At 43.2% G+C, this 21,355-nt stretch overlaps 1 protein-coding gene across 7 annotated transcripts in view; it reads right to left on the reverse strand.

The window, feature by feature from the left end:
* Positions 1-21,355, reverse strand: part of LOC143982461 (C4b-binding protein alpha chain-like) — a 505,748-nt gene that overhangs the window by 50,098 nt on the left and 434,295 nt on the right. For all 7 annotated transcript variants that reach the window (XM_077481187.1, XM_077481191.1, XM_077481190.1 and 4 more), the window contains one exon: positions 10,791-10,887. In XM_077481187.1, coding sequence (XP_077337313.1) covers positions 10,791-10,887 — 97 coding nt within the window. The remainder of the gene's footprint in view (positions 1-10,790; positions 10,888-21,355) is intronic.

The raw sequence follows: 21,355 nt of genomic DNA on the forward strand, positions 1-21,355 counted from the left end.
TGCTGTGCTACTAAATAGCCACAATACCATATAAAGTGCTAATGTGCTATTAAATAACTACAATATTCACAGTGATCATAAAGAAAAAATAGTAGGACAAATAATCAAACATGAGAATATCAGCATAAATAGAAATAAATAAAAAATAATCAAGCGTGGCACATTGATATAAAAGAAGTCCATGATCCACAATATTGCATATAGCCCGATCTGAAATATCAGGTGCCACTGAAGTGAAAGTCTATATATGCAGTGAAACAAATCCTCCAAACGAAGTCAGTGAAACATCACACATAAGTGACAAATAGTGTTCAAAAGCACTAGTGATTCTCAGGTGTCCACTAAGCCCATGAGTGTACTAGATAATCACCTTACAGCTGTAAGGTGAACAGCACAAATTGTTAAATCCTAAAAGAGGGCTGGCTCCTATGTTTCACTTCTCCTGTCCAAACCAACTTCTTATTCCCAAATAGATAGCGAGAGTAACTTGAAAAATGCTCAGAAAACACAATCTTGGAGCTTTTATGGCCTAAATCCACATTTCCAGACGTTTCAATTAGTAATTTCTTCTTTCTGATCAGATTTTAGGTTATGACAACTCACTGTGCCTCCCCTCAGAGGGTGAAGGTTTCAGTGCCATACTGCTGTATGTGTGAGGCGGAGCTTTCTTCTTAATTTTCTACCTTATGAGTCTCCTCTGACCGCCTCTGAGGGGAGGCACAGTGAGGAGAACAAACAGACAGCCCCTTCTGCTGCTTTATATAAAGATGTTCTCTCATTAAAGGCACATAGTCTCTCTAACCAAATACCTGAGAAAAATATGTCAGTTCTGGAGAATTTAGAACTTTCCACACAAAAAGACTTATCCCCTCCTATAAGGCTGAAACAAATAGAAAATCTGCTTAAAAAATCACTAAAATCCACTGCAGATACCATCACCACAAAACTTACTAAAGAAATTAGAGAACTTGGTCAGCGTACATCAGCACTGGAAATTAGAGCAGACGATCTGGAAAATTATACATCTAACATTGCCTCAGAAATGGCTTTTCTTAAAGAGGAAAATGACATATTACAATCCAAATTTGTGGATTTCAAAATCGTGCAAGACGCTCCAATATATGTATTAGAGGAATACCCAAATCTGTTACTGATTTAAACGGTGCTATTACTGCACTTTTTCAAGAATTACAACCAGCTATCCCACTAGAGCGTCTTGAAATGGACCGGGTTCATAGAGCCCTAGCACCAAAGAAAACAGATGGTCCTCCCTGTGACATTATCGCAAAATTGTATTTCTACCGCCCTAAGGAACTACTGCTAAATACAGCTAGAAATAAAGATCCCCTAATTTTCCAGGGTCATAAATATCAATTATGCACAGACCTCTCACAAATTACAATCAACAAAAGAAGAACCCTGAAACCACTACTGCAAATATTACAGCGAAATGACATAATCTACCAATGGGGCTTTCCTTTCTCAGTGCGTTTTTCTTTCCGAAGTCACAAATATATGTGCCGAACAGCTAAGGACCTGCAAACTACTTTACAGAAACTAGGGATGATAAACACATCAAGAGATGCTGCGGACACTTGCCAAAAATCACCCTCATATGCTGATAATCCCTCCTCTGCTTCCAGAAGAGAAGACTACAATCCACAGAAAAGAAGTCGCATACAATCTCCACCTCCGGATCCAGATCTGGCTGACACTATGGACTGATAAACACCTGTACTGAGGCTACTATCTTGCCTTTTCAACAGAATGGCTACAGCCGAGTTTTTTCTCTGACTTCCAATCAATATTTTTATCATAATCTTATTTAAGAAATGTTCCTAATAATTTAGGCACCTTATTATAACTGTTTTTTTTTCTCTCTCTTCTTTGTCTCTGAGGTTGCCTTAATCTTACATTTTTATTTTTTGCTTGAAAAATGAAATGATATGATTGGCTCTTGGTGTTCTGCAGGGAAGTTCCTTGCACCCTCTCTTGCTACCCTCAGCAGCTCGGTGTACACCGGGCAGTTGACAGTGGCTCATGTACCCTTGGAGGGAGAGTTTTTCTCCTCCCAACAGACACATTAAGAACATAGATATGTTAAGATATATTTCAATATTGTATATTAATTGTATTTTCTTTTTCAGTCATTATCTCCTTTCCCCTCCCTCCCTCCACCCCTATACTCTGGAGACAAATAATTTCTTATATGACACACGTTCTAACATAAACACCAACATATATTTACTTTTCCCAACTCCATAGCCCCATTAAACATCATAGCATTAAATACTCAGGGACTAAACATTCCACACAAACGCACTAAAGCCGTCCGCACATTTTCATCCAAAAAAGCACATATAGTTTGCCTTCAAGAGACTAATTTTGCGTCACAATCCACTCCCAAATTTTTCAGTAAAGACTACCCCTAAGTATACACAGCTTCGGCCTCCTCTAAAAAACGAGGCGTGCTTATAGCTTTTCATCGCAATACACAGTTTTCACTAATGAAGGAAATCAAGTATCCAGAAGGTCACCTACTTGATACCGCTATCACCATTACATAATACTATGCTCCTAACAAAAATCCTATTTCTTTTCTTTCTCTTTATTTCAAACTATAGAACACCACAAAATAGGTACTACAATTCTATGTGGAGATTCTAATCAGACCATATTTCCATTTTTGGATAAATCACCAATCCCACAGTCACATACAGCAGACAAACAACTCTTATCAAAACTAATTACAAAACATAACCTAGTAGATACTTGGAGAGAATTGAATCCAACCAAGAGACAATACACACATTACTCGTTCCTTCATCGTTCATTCTCTAGGATAGACCATATATTTATGTCCATAGGGCTAATTCCAGAAATAATATCTACAAAAATTATTCCCATCCCATGGTCTGACCATAGTGCACTTTACATTACTGTTGCCTCTATAATTCCAAAAAAAAAAGATCCAACATGGATATTAAGAGATTTCCTACTCAAAAATCCAGCTCATAAAAATAATATTGAAATTGCGCTCAAAGATTATATAAAATATAACTCCACACCTGACGTCTCTCCGACTACATTATGGGAAGCACACAAACCTTTTCTCCGTGGCATATGTCTACAGCAAGCAAACATATTGAACAGAGAGCGGAAAATCCTTTGTCAGACTTTAGAAACAAATTTCAATAAATGTCACACAGCATTCCAAAATAACCCTTCTTCTTTATCTAAAATAAATCTTGACAAAGCTAAATTGGAATTTGATCTATTCCTTACTGAAGCAGCGGATAAAACCATCAAGAGATCACAACACAATTTCTATATCCCTGCGAATAAACCTCACACACTATTAGCCAGGGCATTAAAATCCTGCCAGAACCCAATGAAACCGATACGTCTGAAACTCTCTAGTGGGTATACACAAATAATCCTTTAAAAATATTACAAAAATTCAAAACACAATTAAAAAATTTATACTCTTCTAATAATGAGTTGGACCCTTCTAAAGCAAATGATTTTTTCTCTCATATATCTCTACCGACACTATCTAAAACGCAAATGGAAATGATGGAGGAACCAGTGTCAATTATAGAGGTATCTGAAGTTATCAAAAATCTGAAACTAAATAAAAGGCCAGGTCCTGATGGTTTCTCTGTGCTGTATTACAAAACATTTGTAGACACCCTATCTCCAGTCTTGACAAACACTTTTAATTCCCTTTTGGAAGGTCATTCTTTTAGAAGAGAAACCCTAACTGCAATTATCTGTATGCTCCCTAAACCTCATACAGATGATTCAATATGGTCTAATTATCGCCCTATTTCGTTACTAAATTTGGACATAAAATTTTTTGCCAAAATTCTAGCTAACAGATTAAATACTATTATAGGCAATCTTATACATCGTGATCAAGTGGGCTTCATTCCATTACGTCAAGCAGGAGATAATATTAGACGTGCAACACTCCTGTCACATGCCGCTAAAAAAAGACGTATTCCCACTTGTTTTCTTTTAGATATTATGAAAGCTTTTGACACAGTATCATGGTCATATATAAACTATACCTTTTCCAAATGGGGATTTGGCCCTAATTTTTTACGATGGATCTCTAATTTGTATCAAGATCCCAAAGCTTATATCAGATATGCAGGGTACAAATCGGACGAGTTTAATATACTGAGGGGGACTCGTCAAGGATGTCCACTTTCGCCATTATTATTTGCTTTACTCATAAAACCTTTAGCACAAAGAATTAGGATGAAACCCACTATAACAGGTATTGAAATGGGTGGCTTTCATCATAAGCTCTGTTTATTCGCAGACAATATTCTCCTTTTTCTATCTTCTCCACATGTTTCGGCCCCAAATCTTATGGTTGTACTACAAGAATTCTCATTTATTTCGGGCTTTAAGGTCAATATTCAAAAATCTTCAGCATTAAACATTTCACTTGTCGAGAAAGATAAACAATCTTTACAAAATTCACTACCCTTTAAGTGGGTAAATCATAGCCTCCCATATCTGGGTGTGCAGTTTACTCCTAACCCCTCCGATTTATTTGCAGCTAATTACCCAGCTTTATTAAAAAATATCACAAGGTCGTTATCTAATTGGTCATCAATGCCGATATCATGGTTTGGGAAAATCAATATCATAAAAATGTCTGTTCTTCCGGAATGTTTTTATTTATTCAGAACTCTCCCGATTCATATTCCTGCATATTTTCTTAGGCTGATTCAACAAAAATGAAATTTACTTGGGGGAAAATAAAACCCAGACTTCACAAAAAAAACAACACTTGTTCTCCCCAATGCTTTGGGTGATTTGGGATTTCCAGACTTTAACATATATTATAAGGCAGCTCAATTATCTCAATTAACAAAATATCACTTCTACAGAGATTCCTTTATGGGTCCTCATTGAAGCTGTAGACTGTGATCCTCTTCCTATAAACAATATATTATGGTTACAACTTGCGGATCGTAAGTCTATAAATAACCCCATTTCTAAGCACTCTCTATCTATATGGGATAGGTATTAGACATGTGCGTTCGTTTTCGTCCAAATGCATTTTTGTCCGAATTTCAGCAATTTTCGTTTTCGTTTTGACAAACGATAACGAAAGCACAAAATCCGAAAAACGAAAGATCCGACATAAATAAATGCTTTATTTTCGTTTTCATTGTTACAACAGTTCGATATAGAATAGGAGATTCGACATGACTCTGACAATAACAATCTGTCTATAGAACCTGTGGTCGAATGTTCCTATCCTTACCTCTATTAGTCCAAGATTATATAGAGAAAATATTCGACAGAGAGAAAAGATTCTGCAAGTTACTGTCCTAAAAAGTGTTTGGGGACCCGGGTCCTGCCCCAGGGGACATGGATCAATGCAAAAAAAAGTTTTAAAAACTGATGTTTTTTCGGGAGCAGTGATTTTAATAATGATTAAAGTGAAACAATAAAAGTGTAATATTCCTTTAAATTTCGTAGGGGGGGGGGGGGTGTCTATAGTATGCCTGTGAAGGGGCTCATGTTTCTGGTGCTTAGAACTGTCCCTGCACAAAGTGTCATTTATGCAGGAAAAAAAAGTCCTTTAAAATCACTCGCAGCTATTATGAATTGTCGGCTCCGTAATACAGAGAACACTCATTGAAAGTCATTGATAAAAAAATAAATAAATAAATAAATAAAAAAGCGTGGGGGTCTCCCAAATTCAATTACCAGGCCCTTCAGGTCTGGTATGGATATTAAGGGGAACCCTGCCTCAAATTTAAGAAAAAATTTGACGTGGGGTTCCCCCTAAATATCCATAACCAGACCCTTCAGGTCTGGTATGGATATTAAGGGGAACCCCGCGTCAAATTTAAAAAAAAATTGACATGGGGTCCCCCTAAAAATCCATACCAGACCCTTTATCCGAGCACGCAACCTGGCAGGCCGCAGGAAAAGAGGGGGGGACGAGAGAGCGCCCCCCCCCTCCTGAACCATACCAGGACACATGCCCTCAACATTGGGAGGATGCTTTGGGGGTCTGTGACCCCTCAAAGCACCTTGTCCCCATGTTGATGAGGACAAGGGCCTCATCCCCACAACCCTGGCCGGTGGTTGTGGAGGTCTGCGGGCGGGGGGCTTATCAGAATCTGGAAGCCCCCTTTAACAAGGGGACCCCCAGATCCCGCCCCCCCCTGTTTGAAATGGTAAGGGGGTACAAAAGTACCCCTACCATTTCACAAAGAAAGTGTAAAAAATAGTTAAATAAAACAAACACACTTTTGAAAAATTCCTTTATTAAAAATAAAAAAAATAAAAAAAAGATTCCAGCGGCGGTAATCCACTCTTGCTATCCAGCGACGGACGGTCATCTCTCCAGCGATGGCTCATCTCATCCAGCGCAGCGAATACATCCTTCTTCTGTCTCCGCAGAGGAGACACTGCAAGGATTCCGGCGGCCTGACGTTTCTTATATACGGAGGGCGGGGCCACCCATCACCTGACCCCGCCCCCCTCTGACGCAAGGGGAAACCCGGGGTTCCCTGTGACGTATGGGTGACCCCCGCACCCCTCTGACGTAACACATGCTAAAGGTCGTATTACATCACTGTATACACAATTGATATCGAATTCTAATACTGTTATACCTAAATATGTGGCCAAGTGGTAAAAAGATTTGGATTGTACGATCGATTCTAGGTCTTGGTCCAACATATGGTCTTTCATAGATATGTGCAGAGTAAAATATTTTGTTCCGTAATTTAGTTTTCGTCCGAAATTTTTTTTTATTTAGTTACTCCCGAAATTCGTTTTTATTTATTTTGTTTTTCGTTCAATAAAAGCATTCGTCCGAAAATCCACATGAATTACGGTCGAATCTGTCTTTGAAGGTTTATGGTGTCTGTCGAATGTATAAAGAAGATTCAATGGAGCTAGTATATAGCATACTTCGTGTGAACTTTAGAACCCTATTAAAGTCTATGGGACTCCAACGTTCAAAATCTAAAGTGCTAATTTTAAAGGCTAATACGGGCCACCCATCACCTGACCCCGCCCCCTCTAACGCAAGGGGAAAGCTGGGCTTCCCCAATGACGTATGGGTGACCCCGCCCCCCTCTGATGTAACAGAAACCTGCCTGTATTACATCAGAGGGGGGGCAGGGTCACCCATACATCACGGGGAAGCCCAGGTTTCCCCTTGCGTCAGAGGGGGCGTGGTCAGGTGACGGGTGGCCCTGCCCTCCGCATATAACAAACGTCAGGCCGCCGGGATCCCCGCAGTGTCCCCTCCGTGGAGACAGAAGATGGATGTATTCGCTGCGATGGATCAGATCAGCCATCGCTGGTCCCCGGAGAGATGATCATCCGTCGCTGGATAGCAAGAGTGGATTACCACCGCTGGAATCTTTTTTTTTTTTTTTTTTTAATAAAGGAATTTTTCAAAAGTGTGTTTGTCTTATTTAATAATTTTTTACACTTTCTTTGTGAAATGGTAGGGGTACTTTTGTACCCCTTTATCATTTCAAATAGGGGGGCCAGGATCTGGGGGTTCCCTTGTTAAAGGGGGCTTCCAGATTCTGATAAGCCCCCTGCCCGCAGACCCCCACAACCACCGACCAGGGTTGTGGGGATGAGGCCCTTGTCCTCATCAACATGGGGACAAGGTGCTTTGAGGGGTCACAGACCCCAAAGCATCCTCCCAATGTTGAGGGCATGTGGCCTGGTACGGTTCAGGAGGGAGGGGGGCCGCTCTCTCGTCCCCCCTCTTTTCCTGCGGCCTGCCAGGTTGCATGCTCGGATAAAGGGTCTGGTATGGATTTTTAGGGGGACCCCCACGTCAATTTTTTTTTAAATTTGACGCAGGGTTCCCCTTAACCACTTGCCGACCAGCGCACGACGATGTACGTCGACAGAATGGCACGGGCAGGCAAATGGGCTTACATGTACGTCCCTTTAAAATTGCCACCCTGCCATCGGGAGCGCGCCGCCGCCGGCGCGCTCCCGCGCTGGTCGGGACCCCCGTGAGTCCGGTCGCGGGACCCAAGAACTCGATCGCCGCGGGCATCCCCGCGATCATCTCACGGAGCGGCCGAATGAAGAAATGCCGTTGTAAACAACATTTCTCCATTCTGCCTAGCAACTAATGACGCTGATCTCTGCTCCATGTGATTGGAGCAGAGATCAGTGTTCACTAAATGAAAGCCCAACCCCCCCACAGTTAGTAACACACCCCTAGGAACACTTAACCCCTACACAGCCACCCACTGGTTAACCCCTTCACTGCCAGTGTCATTTACACAGGAATCACTGCATTTATATAGCAGTGATTACTGTATAAATGACAATGGTCCCAAAAATGTGTCAAAAATGTCCGATGGGTCCCCCACAATGTCACAGTCACAATAAAAATCGCGGATCGCCGCCATTACTAGTAAAAAAAAAAAAAAAAAAAAAATGCTATAAAACTATCACTATTTTGTAAACGCTATAACTTTTGCGCAAACCAATCAATAATCGCTTATTGCGATTTTTTTTACCAAAAATATGTAGAAGAATACGTATCGGCCTAAACTGAGGGAAATTTTTTTTTTTTATATATTTTTGGGGGATATTTATTATAACAAAAAGTTAAAAATTATGCGTTTTTTTCAAAATTGTCGCTCTATTTTTGTTTATAGCGCAAAAAATAAAAACCGCAGGGGTGATCAAATACCACCAAAAGAAAGCTCTATTTGTGGGAAAAAAAGGACGTCAATTTTGTTTGGGAGCCACGTCGCACGACTGCGCAATTGTCAGTTAAAGCGACGCAGTGCCGAATCGCAAAAAGTGGTCTGGTTTTTAACCACCAAAATGGTCCGGTCTGAAAGTGGTTAATATCCATACCAGACCTGAAGGGCCTGGTAATTGAATTTGGGGGAACCCCACGCTTTTTTTTTTTTTTTTATCAATAACTTTCAATGAGTGTTCTCTGTATTACGGAGCCGACAATTCATAATAGCTGCGAGTGATTTTAAAGGACTTTTTTTCCTGCATAAATTACACTTTGTGCAGGGACAGTTCTAAGCACCAGAAACATGCGCCCCTTTACAGGAATTAAAGGAATATTACACTTTTATTGTTTCACTTTAATCATTATCATTTGGGGCGGCACAGTGGTGTAGTGGGTAGCACTCTCACCTAGCAGTAAAAAGGATCGCTGGTTCAAATCCCAACCATGGCACTACCTGCCTGGAGTTTGCATGTTCTGCCTGTGCCTGCATGGGTTTTCTCCCACACTCCAAAGACATGCTGGTAGGTTAATTGGCTTCTTTCCAAAAATTGGCCCTAGTATATGAATGAGGATTGTGGGCTCCTTGATGGTAGGGACCAATGTGAGTGTGCAATTATTAAAATCACTGCTCCCGAAAAAAATGCAGTTTTTAAAACTTTTTTTTGCATTGATACATGTCCCCTGGGGCAGGACACGGGTCCCCAAACACTTTTTAGGACAGTAACTGTCAAATCTTTTTTCTCTGTTGAATATTTAAGGCACATTCGACCACAGGTTCTATAGACATAGATTGTTATTGTCAGAGTCACGTTGAATCTCCTATTCTATATCGAACTGTTGTAACAACGAAAATGAAAATAAAGCATTTATTTATGTCGGGTTTGTTTTTCGGATTCTGTGCTTTCGTTATCGTTTGTCAAAACGAAAACGAAAATACCTGAAATTCGGACGAAAATGCATTCGGACGAAAACGAATGCACATGTGTAGTCTTTCACTAAATCTTCCTCTATAAATATATTGGAGTCTGAATCATCATATAAAGTTCTCACACGCTGGTATTTGGTTCCTGCGAGAATCGCCAAATTCTCAACAGACAACACTGACCTCTGCTTTCGTGGCTGTCCAGAAAAAGGGACCTATATACATACCTGGTGGCATTGCCTAACTGTACAATCATTTTGGAAAAAGATCTTTCTGATAATTACAAAATTTTTGATCGTCCAATTTTTCCAGACCCAATTATAGCTCTCCTTAATTTAAAACCAGCCTTTCTGAATCAGAAACAATTCAAATTAGTTCTTACGTAAAGCAGACTATAGCCAATACGTGGAAAACAGATGTGGTGAATATTGCATAAACCAAATGTAGAATGAATCAATCTTTCATCCATGCTAAAATGGACGCTATAGATAAAAACCAGATGACAAAGTTTGATATCATATGGAAACCCTGGATTAAATATTATATGTCAGATAATATTGATAACCGAGTTTTATTGTTATGGTGATTAAGATTTTTTTATAGCATTACAACATTAGCTGATATATAAAACCTCCTCCGGAGAATTATTTCCTCCCCTTACCCTCCTATATACCTTTTATGTTCTTCCCTTACTATATAATACTTACTATAAACATACTTTAGAAGTTATGGTCAAAACTTTAAAATCCTATATTTTCTTTTAGACATATTTATATTTTCTTGGGATTAAAATGTTTAAAACTCAGCTATAAGAATGTTTTCAAATTCTAAAATATATAAGGCTATTTATTGTCATTCCCACGAGAATATCTTGAAATTCTTCTTTGCTTTGCATCATCCGTACTTCAATATGTCTTCTGGTATCAAATAATTTGTCTTATATTCTGTACATGTAATTTATTTTAACATAAAATAAAAACTTTTGAACGAAAAAATAAGTCACAATAACAAACCTAATAACCAGAATAATTTTTGAATGATGCTATGAAGTATTATATTAGCATGAAAAATCCCCAATAAAGTTGAACTTACCCTTTTTCACATTTATAGACTGCTTCAGAGCCAAACAAAAAGTCTTCTGCTTCATATACTGCATTTACTATTGCTTCAGGTGGTCCACAAGATATTCCTATGATAAACACAAAATGAATGTATTCCCTAATACCGCATATAAATTTACTGTTTGTTTTAGCTTATTGAATTTATTTGCGAATAAAGCATTTAAATTTACTGTTGGTTTTAGAGTTCAGAATTCCCCTAAGTTTTTCTAATTTAATTGTGTCTTGTTTATGTAAGAACCATTAAAATATGAGCTCCTTTATGTAAATCACCTATGGAGCAAAGGCAGGCATAGATGGTTTGAATTTCATGGGGGTTAGAAGCAACTGGCTGAAATTCGAACAATGTAAGGACTGGTTGAATGTACCAACATTGATCAATCCATCAATTTAGGTACAACCAATATGTCTAATTTTTCATGGGATTATTACCAGCGGCTGTAGCCACTACCAATAATCACTATGTAAAAATATGAAAATGAATTAAAGCGCCAAAGAATGAAAGTAAGTGAAAAAACCTCATGTACGTGTTAACCACTTCAGTCCTGGAAGAATTCAATCCCTTCCTGACCAGAGCACTTTTTGCGATTCGGCACTGCGTCGCTTTAACTGACAATTGCGTGGTCATGCGGTGTGGCTCCCAAACAAAATTGACGTCCTTTTTTCCCCACAAATAGAGCTTTCTTTTAGTGGTATTTGATCACCCCTGTGGTTTTTATTTTTTGAGCTATAAACAAAAAAGCGCGACAATTTTGAAAAGAACACATTATTTTTTACATTCTGCTATAATAAATATCCCCCAAAAATATATAAAAAAAACTATTTTTTTCCTCAGTTTAGGCTGCTACGTATTCTTCTACATATTTTTGTTTAAAAAAATAAGCGTTTATTGATTGGTTTGCGCAAAAGTTATAGCGTTTACAAAATAGGGGATAGTTTTATGGCATTTTTATTAATAATTATTTTTTTACTAGTAATGGCAGCGATCACGATGTTTATCATGACTGCGACATTATGGCGGACATATCAGACATTTTTGACACATTTTTGGGACCATTGTCATTTATACAGCAATCAGTGCTATACAAATGCACTGATTCCTGTGTCAATGACACTGGCAGTGAATCGGTTAACCACTAGGGGGCAGTTAAGGGGTTAAGTGTGTCCTGGGGAGTGTTTCTAACTGCGGGGGGCGTGGCTACATGTGACATGTCACTGATTTCTGCTCCCGATCACACTGTCCCTAAGCAGAACGGGGAGATGCTTGTTTACATTAGCATCTCCCCGTTCTTTCTCTCCATGAGATGATCGCGGGTATCCTCATGGCGATCGAGTCCGCGGGACCTGTGACCCGACCCACAGCTTGCAGTGGTGTGAACAATTAATTAATAATAAAAAGTACACTGCGCTAAATGCAAAAAAATACATACAGGTAATAGATATAGGTGATACACGTATAACAATTAATAAAATGTATAAAACAGTCCCCAGTGAAATTTTACAAAAACTTTTGACACAGTTCCCCACACACGACTAATGTGTAAGGTAAAGTCTACAGACACAAAAAGATCAATTTATAAATGGATAGAAAACTGGCTAAAAGACAGAATTCAGAGAGTAGTGGTTAATGACTTACTCTGAATGGTCTAAGGTTATCAGTGGTGTACCCCAAGGCTCAGTGCTGGGACCGTTACTTTTTAATATCTTCTTAAATTATATCGATTTTGAGATTAAAAGTACCATTCCTGTCTTTGCTGATTACACCAATCTATGCAGTGGAATAACATCCTTACAGGATGTCTACAATTTACAAACCAACCTCAATGCACTGTCTAATTGGGCAACTAAGTGGAAAATGAGGCTTATTGATAAATGTAAAGTTATGTACTTGAGGGCTAAGAATATGCATTAGCATAAGGGGTTGCAGGGGTCAAAATCGCAACCCGGCCCCTAGCGCCAGGGGGCCCCTGCAGCCTCTCTGTCATACTACCATATCCTCCACAAAGTCCAGCTCCGATCTGCCCTAGGGCCACATAGCCATGCTCCAGTACTGGGCTTCCACTTTTCCTTCCACAGTCCACACCCCTCTGTTCTCATTGGCTGGGGAGAAGCTGTGAGCCATTTCCTGAATGGAGTGGAGCATGGGGTGAGAACAGCCCAGGATGGGGAAGTGTCTGTGCTGTGTGCTGGCAACATGGAATGGTAACCAAGCACGGCGAGTTAAGAGGAGGAGATTGCCATCTTGTAGCCATGATGGGACCGGTGTCACTGGTGAGGTAAGACACCTCTCAGTGTCTTCTAGTCACTAGTTGGGATTCTCTGTACCCCCCCCCCCCCCACCCAGGCATGTCTGCTTACCTCACTTCCCTGACAACTGGGGAGAGGAAACGCACATCCGAATCATTTGAAAGTTGGATGTCTGTAGATAGGGGACCACCTGTACAGCACTGTATACTGCTCCTCCTCCACAGGGCTGAAATCACATTCCTTTACAACACAGCCAGTCAGCCATGATCTGCATAGGGTATATTTGCCTACTGCAATTACACTGCTGTTCCAACTAGGCAATGTCACAGGTCAGAACTGTAGCATAAAAGCCAGATACACCCTGTGAAAGCTGATAGACTGTGTGTAAAGGAATGTGATTTTAGCCCCGTGGATTGTGAGGGGGGGGGGGGGGGGGAGAGAGCTGTTTACAGTGTTGGAATGGGAAAGGAGCTCTGCCAAATGACTTGCCAGGGGTCCCTGTCCTCTGATTCTCCAGCAGTGATCCCTGTCCTCTGATTCTTTAGGGGTGATCCCTGTCCTGTAATGTGAGGAGGAACTCTGGGAACTCTAAACTCTTAAGCCACTTTGAGTATCATGGTGTGCGGTGAGTGTATCTGCACACATGGTGGAAGTGGTGGGTGGTAGGGGTTGGTGTAAGTGGGGGGGGGGGGGGGGGGCAGGTCAACTTTTGCATCGGGGCCCACAAGCTTCAAGCTATGCCTCTGGCATAAATCATACATACTAGGGGGATTACAACTGGGGGAATCAATGGTGGAGAAGGATCTGGGGGTTTTGGTAGATCATAAGCTCAATAATAGCATGCAATGCCAAGCTGCAGTTCCCAAAGCGAGCAAAGAACTTTCTTGTATTAAGAAAGGTATGGATTCCAGAGACAGAGATATAATTTTGCCCCTGTAAAAACCATTAGTAAGACCTCATATGGAACATGCAGTTCAGTTTGGGCACCAGTTCTCAAAAAGGATATCAGGGAACTGGAGAAAGTGCAACCAAACTCATAGGAGGCATGGAGGAGCTCAGCTATGAGAAAAGATTAGAGTAACTGAATTTTTTTCTCTCTTGAAGAGGGGGATATGATCAATAGTGATGGCCGAACGGTTCGCCCGGCGGTCGTTTCGCGGCGAATTTCCGACTTTCGCCGTCCGCGGGTTCGAACGCCTTTTTCCGTCGTTCGCCCCGGCGGACTTACGTGTTTAATGTATACAAGAACTTTAACCTTTCGTGACACGTTTATCATGTGTTACAGGACAACCAATTGAGACATGACAGCTCATGGACACTTGGACATTCCCCCTAACCTATAAATACACCCGATCCGGTGGCCATTTTACATTCTTTCTTCTGTCACTGTAGGGAAAGGATCCTGTGTGGAGTAGGGACAGAGAAAACGCTAGCTATTTGGTACACAAAAGTTCTTTTCAGGACTGGTATAGGTGTTAGGTCAGCAGCCTGAGTTTCTTTTGTCAGTTTAGATAAAGGGACAGAGCGCTGTATGCTGCTATTTTAGGGACAGCTCAGCCAGATTAGTCTTTCTTCATCATCATCATCATCATCATCATTAGCTGTTACTATCAGGTCCACAAAAGAGCTGTTCCAGCTAATCGTTCCAGCCTACTCTTTTTTGCCAATTTGTATAGGGACAGGCAGGAAGCAGTGTTGTCAGGCAGTGAGGATAATTTTAAAGACTTGCTGTTACTATTAGTTCCACAAAGGTTCTTTTCAGGACTGGTATCAGTGGTACGGTAATAGGCTTGTACACGTATAATATTCTTTCTTCCAAATATAGAAAGAATATTATACTTGACTGCTGCCCTTCTGCTGCAGTCTGCTAATCATTCACAACTCACTTGTTCCACAAAAGTTCTTATAAGGACTGGTAACTTGGTCTGTCTAGGGTGCTACGGTACATAGGCTTGGGTGCGGTACAGTCTGCTGTTCTGTAAGGACCGCTATCGGTCCACAATAGATAGGGTTGCCGTGCACTACTGCTGACCGCTGCCCTATACTGCAGCAGTCCTTCAGCGGTATAGGGACTGACGCACAGTCTGCTAAACACTAATACACAACCTGCTTGGTCCACAAAAGTTCTTATAAGGACTGGTAACTTGGTATAGGGTGCTACGGTACATAGGCCTGAGTGCGTTACAGTCTGCTGTTCTGTAAGGACCGCTATCGGTCCACAATACATAGGGTTGCCGTGCACTACTGCTGACCGCTGCCCTATACTGCAGCAGTCCTTCATTGGTATAGGGACTGACGTACAGTCTGCTAATCACTAACACACAACCTGCTTGGTCCACAAAAGTTCTTATAAGGACTGGTAACTTGGTATAGGGTGCTACGGTACATAGGCCTGAGTGCGTTACAGTCTGCTGTTCTGTAAGGACCGCTATCGGTCCACAATACATAGGGTTGCCGTGCACTACTGCTGACCGCTGCCCTATACTGCAGCAGTCCTTCAGCGGTATAGGGACTGACGCACAGTCTGCTAAACACTAACACACAACCTGCTTGGTCCACAAAAGTTCTTATAAGGACTGGTAACTTGGTATAGGGTGCTACGGTACATAGGCCTGAGTGCGTTACAGTCTGCTGTTCTGTAAGGACCGCTATCGGTCCACAATACATAGGGTTGCCGTGCACTACTGCTGACCGCTGCCCTATACTGCAGCAGTCCTTCATTGGTATAGGGACTGACGTACAGTCTGCTAATCACTAACACACAACCTGCTTGGTCCACAAAAGTTCTTATAAGGACTGGTAACTTGGTATAGGGTGCTACGGTACATAGGCCTGAGTGCGTTACAGTCTGCTGTTCTGTAAGGACCGCTATCGGTCCACAATACATAGGGTTGCCGTGCACTACTGCTGACCGCTGCCCTATACTGCAGCAGTCCTTCATTGGTATAGGGACTGACGTACAGTCTGCTAATCACTAACACACAACCTGCTTGGTCCACAAAAGTTCTTATAAGGACTGGTAACTTGGTATAGGGTGCTACGGTACATAGGCCTGAGTGCGTTACAGTCTGCTGTTCTGTAAGGACCGCTATCGGTCCACAATACATAGGGTTGCCGTGCACTACTGCTGACCGCTGCCCTATACTGCAGCAGTCCTTCAGCGGTATAGGGACTGACGCACAGTCTGCTAAACACTAACACACAACCTGCTTGGTCCACAAAAGTTCTTATAAGGACTGGTAACTTGGTATAGGGTGCTACGGTACATAGGCCTGAGTGCGTTACAGTCTGCTGTTCTGTAAGGACCGCTATCGGTCCACAATACATAGGGTTGCCGTGCACTACTGCTGACCGCTGCCCTATACTGCAGCAGTCCTTCATTGGTATAGGGACTGACGTACAGTCTGCTAATCACTAACACACAACCTGCTTGGTCCACAAAAGTTCTTATAAGGACTGGTAACTTGGTATAGGGTGCTACGGTACATAGGCCTGAGTGCGTTACAGTCTGCTGTTCTGTAAGGACCGCTATCGGTCCACAATACATAGGGTTGCCGTGCACTACTGCTGACCGCTGCCCTATACTGCAGCAGTCCTTCATTGGTATAGGGACTGACGTACAGTCTGCTAATCACTAACACACAACCTGCTTGGTCCACAAAAGTTCTTATAAGGACTGGTAACTTGGTATAGGGTGCTACGGTACATAGGCCTGAGTGCGTTACAGTCTGCTGTTCTGTAAGGACCGCTATCGGTCCACAATACATAGGGTTGCCGTGCACTACTGCTGACCGCTGCCCTATACTGCAGCAGTCCTTCAGCGGTATAGGGACTGACGCACAGTCTGCTAAACACTAACACACAACCTGCTTGGTCCACAAAAGTTCTTATAAGGACTGGTAACTTGGTATAGGGTGCTACGGTACATAGGCCTGAGTGCGTTACAGTCTGCTGTTCTGTAAGGACCGCTATCGGTCCACAATACATAGGGTTGCCGTGCACTACTGCTGACCGCTGCCCTATACTGCAGCAGTCCTTCATTGGTATAGGGACTGACGTACAGTCTGCTAATCACTAACACACAACCTGCTTGGTCCACAAAAGTTCTTATAAGGACTGGTAACTTGGTATAGGGTGCTACGGTACATAGGCCTGAGTGCGTTACAGTCTGCTGTTCTGTAAGGACCGCTATCGGTCCACAATACATAGGGTTGCCGTGCACTACTGCTGACCGCTGCCCTATACTGCAGCAGTCCTTCATTGGTATAGGGACTGACGTACAGTCTGCTAATCACTAACACACAACCTGCTTGGTCCACAAAAGTTCTTATAAGGACTGGTAACTTGGTATAGGGTGCTACGGTACATAGGCCTGAGTGCGTTACAGTCTGCTGTTCTGTAAGGACCGCTATCGGTCCACAATACATAGGGTTGCCGTGCACTACTGCTGACCGCTGCCCTATACTGCAGCAGTCCTTCAGCGGTATAGGGACTGACGCACAGTCTGCTAAACACTAACACACAACCTGCTTGGTCCACAAAAGTTCTTATAAGGACTGGTAACTTGGTATAGGGTGCTACGGTACATAGGCCTGAGTGCGTTACAGTCTGCTGTTCTGTAAGGACCGCTATCGGTCCACAATACATAGGGTTGCCGTGCACTACTGCTGACCGCTGCCCTATACTGCAGCAGTCCTTCATTGGTATAGGGACTGACGTACAGTCTGCTAATCACTAACACACAACCTGCTTGGTCCACAAAAGTTCTTATAAGGACTGGTAACTTGGTATAGGGTGCTACGGTACATAGGCCTGAGTGCGTTACAGTCTGCTGTTCTGTAAGGACCGCTATCGGTCCACAATACATAGGGTTGCCGTGCACTACTGCTGACCGCTGCCCTATACTGCAGCAGTCCTTCAGCGGTATAGGGACTGACGCACAGTCTGCTAAACACTAACACACAACCTGCTTGGTCCACAAAAGTTCTTATAAGGACTGGTAACTTGGTATAGGGTGCTACGGTACATAGGCCTGAGTGCAGTACAGTCTGCTGTTCTGTAAGGACCGCTATCGGTCCACAATACATAGGGTTGCCGTGCACTACTGCTGACCGCTGCCCTATACTGCAGCAGTCCTTCATTGGTATAGGGACTGACGTACAGTCTGCTAATCACTAACACACAACCTGCTTGGTCCACAAAAGTTCTTATAAGGACTGGTAACTTGGTATAGGGTGCTACGGTACATAGGCCTGAGTGCGTTACAGTCTGCTGTTCTGTAAGGACCGCTATCGGTCCACAATACATAGGGTTGCCGTGCACTACTGCTGACCGCTGCCCTATACTGCAGCAGTCCTTCAGCGGTATAGGGACTGACGCACAGTCTGCTAAACACTAACACACAACCTGCTTGGTCCACAAAAGTTCTTATAAGGACTGGTAACTTGGTATAGGGTGCTACGGTACATAGGCCTGAGTGCAGTACAGTCTGCTGTTCTGTAAGGACCGCTATCGGTCCACAATACATAGGGTTGCCGTGCACTACTGCTGACCGCTGCCCTATACTGCAGCAGTCCTTCATTGGTATAGGGACTGACGTACAGTCTGCTAATCACTAACACACAACCTGCTTGGTCCACAAAAGTTCTTATAAGGACTGGTAACTTGGTATAGGGTGCTACGGTACATAGGCCTGAGTGCGTTACAGTCTGCTGTTCTGTAAGGACCGCTATCGGTCCACAATACATAGGGTTGCCGTGCACTACTGCTGACCGCTGCCCTATACTGCAGCAGTCCTTCATTGGTATAGGGACTGACGTACAGTCTGCTAATCACTAACACACAACCTGCTTGGTCCACAAAAGTTCTTATAAGGACTGGTAACTTGGTATAGGGTGCTACGGTACATAGGCCTGAGTGCGTTACAGTCTGCTGTTCTGTAAGGACCGCTATCGGTCCACAATACATAGGGTTGCCGTGCACTACTGCTGACCGCTGCCCTATACTGCAGCAGTCCTTCAGCGGTATAGGGACTGACGCACAGTCTGCTAAACACTAACACACAACCTGCTTGGTCCACAAAAGTTCTTATAAGGACTGGTAACTTGGTATAGGGTGCTACGGTACATAGGCCTGAGTGCAGTACAGTCTGCTGTTCTGTAAGGACCGCTATCGGTCCACAATACATAGGGTTGCCGTGCACTACTGCTGACCGCTGCCCTATACTGCAGCAGTCCTTCATTGGTATAGGGACTGACGTACAGTCTGCTAATCACTAACACACAACCTGCTTGGTCCACAAAAGTTCTTATAAGGACTGGTAACTTGGTATAGGGTGCTACGGTACATAGGCCTGAGTGCGTTACAGTCTGCTGTTCTGTAAGGACCGCTATCGGTCCACAATACATAGGGTTGCCGTGCACTACTGCTGACCGCTGCCCTATACTGCAGCAGTCCTTCATTGGTATAGGGACTGACGTACAGTCTGCTAATCACTAACACACAACCTGCTTGGTCCACAAAAGTTCTTATAAGGACTGGTAACTTGGTATAGGGTGCTACGGTACATAGGCCTGAGTGCGTTACAGTCTGCTGTTCTGTAAGGACCGCTATCGGTCCACAATACATAGGGTTGCCGTGCACTACTGCTGACCGCTGCCCTATACTGCAGCAGTCCTTCATTGGTATAGGGACTGACGTACAGTCTGCTAATCACTAACACACAACCTGCTTGGTCCACAAAAGTTCTTATAAGGACTGGTAACTTGGTATAGGGTGCTACGGTACATAGGCCTGAGTGCGTTACAGTCTGCTGTTCTGTAAGGACCGCTATCGGTCCACAATACATAGGGTTGCCGTGCACTACTGCTGACCGCTGCCCTATACTGCAGCAGTCCTTCATTGGTATAGGGACTGACGTACAGTCTGCTAATCACTAACACACAACCTGCTTGGTCCACAAAAGTTCTTATAAGGACTGGTAACTTGGTATAGGGTGCTACGGTACATAGGCCTGAGTGCGTTACAGTCTGCTGTTCTGTAAGGACCGCTATCGGTCCACAATACATAGGGTTGCCGTGCACTACTGCTGACCGCTGCCCTATACTGCAGCAGTCCTTCATTGGTATAGGGACTGACGTACAGTCTGCTAATCACTAACACACAACCTGCTTGGTCCACAAAAGTTCTTATAAGGACTGGTAACTTGGTATAGGGTGCTACGGTACATAGGCCTGAGTGCGTTACAGTCTGCTGTTCTGTAAGGACCGCTATCGGTCCACAATACATAGGGTTGCCGTGCACTACTGCTGACCGCTGCCCTATACTGCAGCAGTCCTTCATTGGTATAGGGACTGACGTACAGTCTGCTAATCACTAACACACAACCTGCTTGGTCCACAAAAGTTCTTATAAGGACTGGTAACTTGGTATAGGGTGCTACGGTACATAGGCCTGAGTGCAGTACAGTCTGCTGTTCTGTAAGGACCGCTATCGGTCCACAATACATAGGGTTGCCGTGCACTACTGCTGACCGCTGCCCTATACTGCAGCAGTCCTTCATTGGTATAGGGACTGACGTACAGTCTGCTAATCACTAACACACAACCTGCTTGGTCCACAAAAGTTTTTATAAGGACTGGTAACTTGGTATAGGGTGCTACGGTACATAGGCCTGAGTGCAGTACAGTCTGCTGTTCTGTAAGGACCGCTATCGGTCCACAATACATAGGGTTGACGTGCACTACTGCTGACCGCTGCCCTATACTGCAGCAGTCCTTCAGCGGTATAGGGACTAAGAGTTTTGTCACAGGGTGATTTAAAAAATGACAGGCAGAGGAAGAGGCAGGCCCTTCCGCAGGGGTGGTAGGGGTAGGGCAGGAGCAACAGCCTTGAGCCAAAGTGGGAAGTTGCAGAAGGTGCGTTCAATTACTTTAAAGGACGCACCAGACTTGGTTGAGTGGCTCACTCAGCCTTATTCTTCTGCACCCTCCTCATCCTCTCGATCTGCACCCTCTTCTTCACTCTCTGCTATGTGCACCCCCAAAGACACTACCACCAACAACACGACCACCACCACCACCACCACATACCTTCCGCTTGAGTCACTGGAATTATTTTCCGATCCATATCAAGAGGACATTTCTGATGCGCAGCCACTCTTGGTATTGGATCAGGAAGAGGAGGCAGCAACAAGCGCTACTCAGCAGTCTGACGCCAGTACCCAGATCAGCCCAAGGAGGAGGTTGGTCCCCGGTGTTGCTGCCTACTCTACTTATAGCGGTGGGGAAGGTG

Source organism: Lithobates pipiens, unplaced genomic scaffold (assembly GCF_037356315.1).
Source record: "Lithobates pipiens isolate NorthernLeopardFrog02 unplaced genomic scaffold, aLitPip1_a1.2 Scaffold_16, whole genome shotgun sequence".
NCBI classification, from domain to species: domain Eukaryota; kingdom Metazoa; phylum Chordata; class Amphibia; order Anura; family Ranidae; genus Lithobates; species Lithobates pipiens.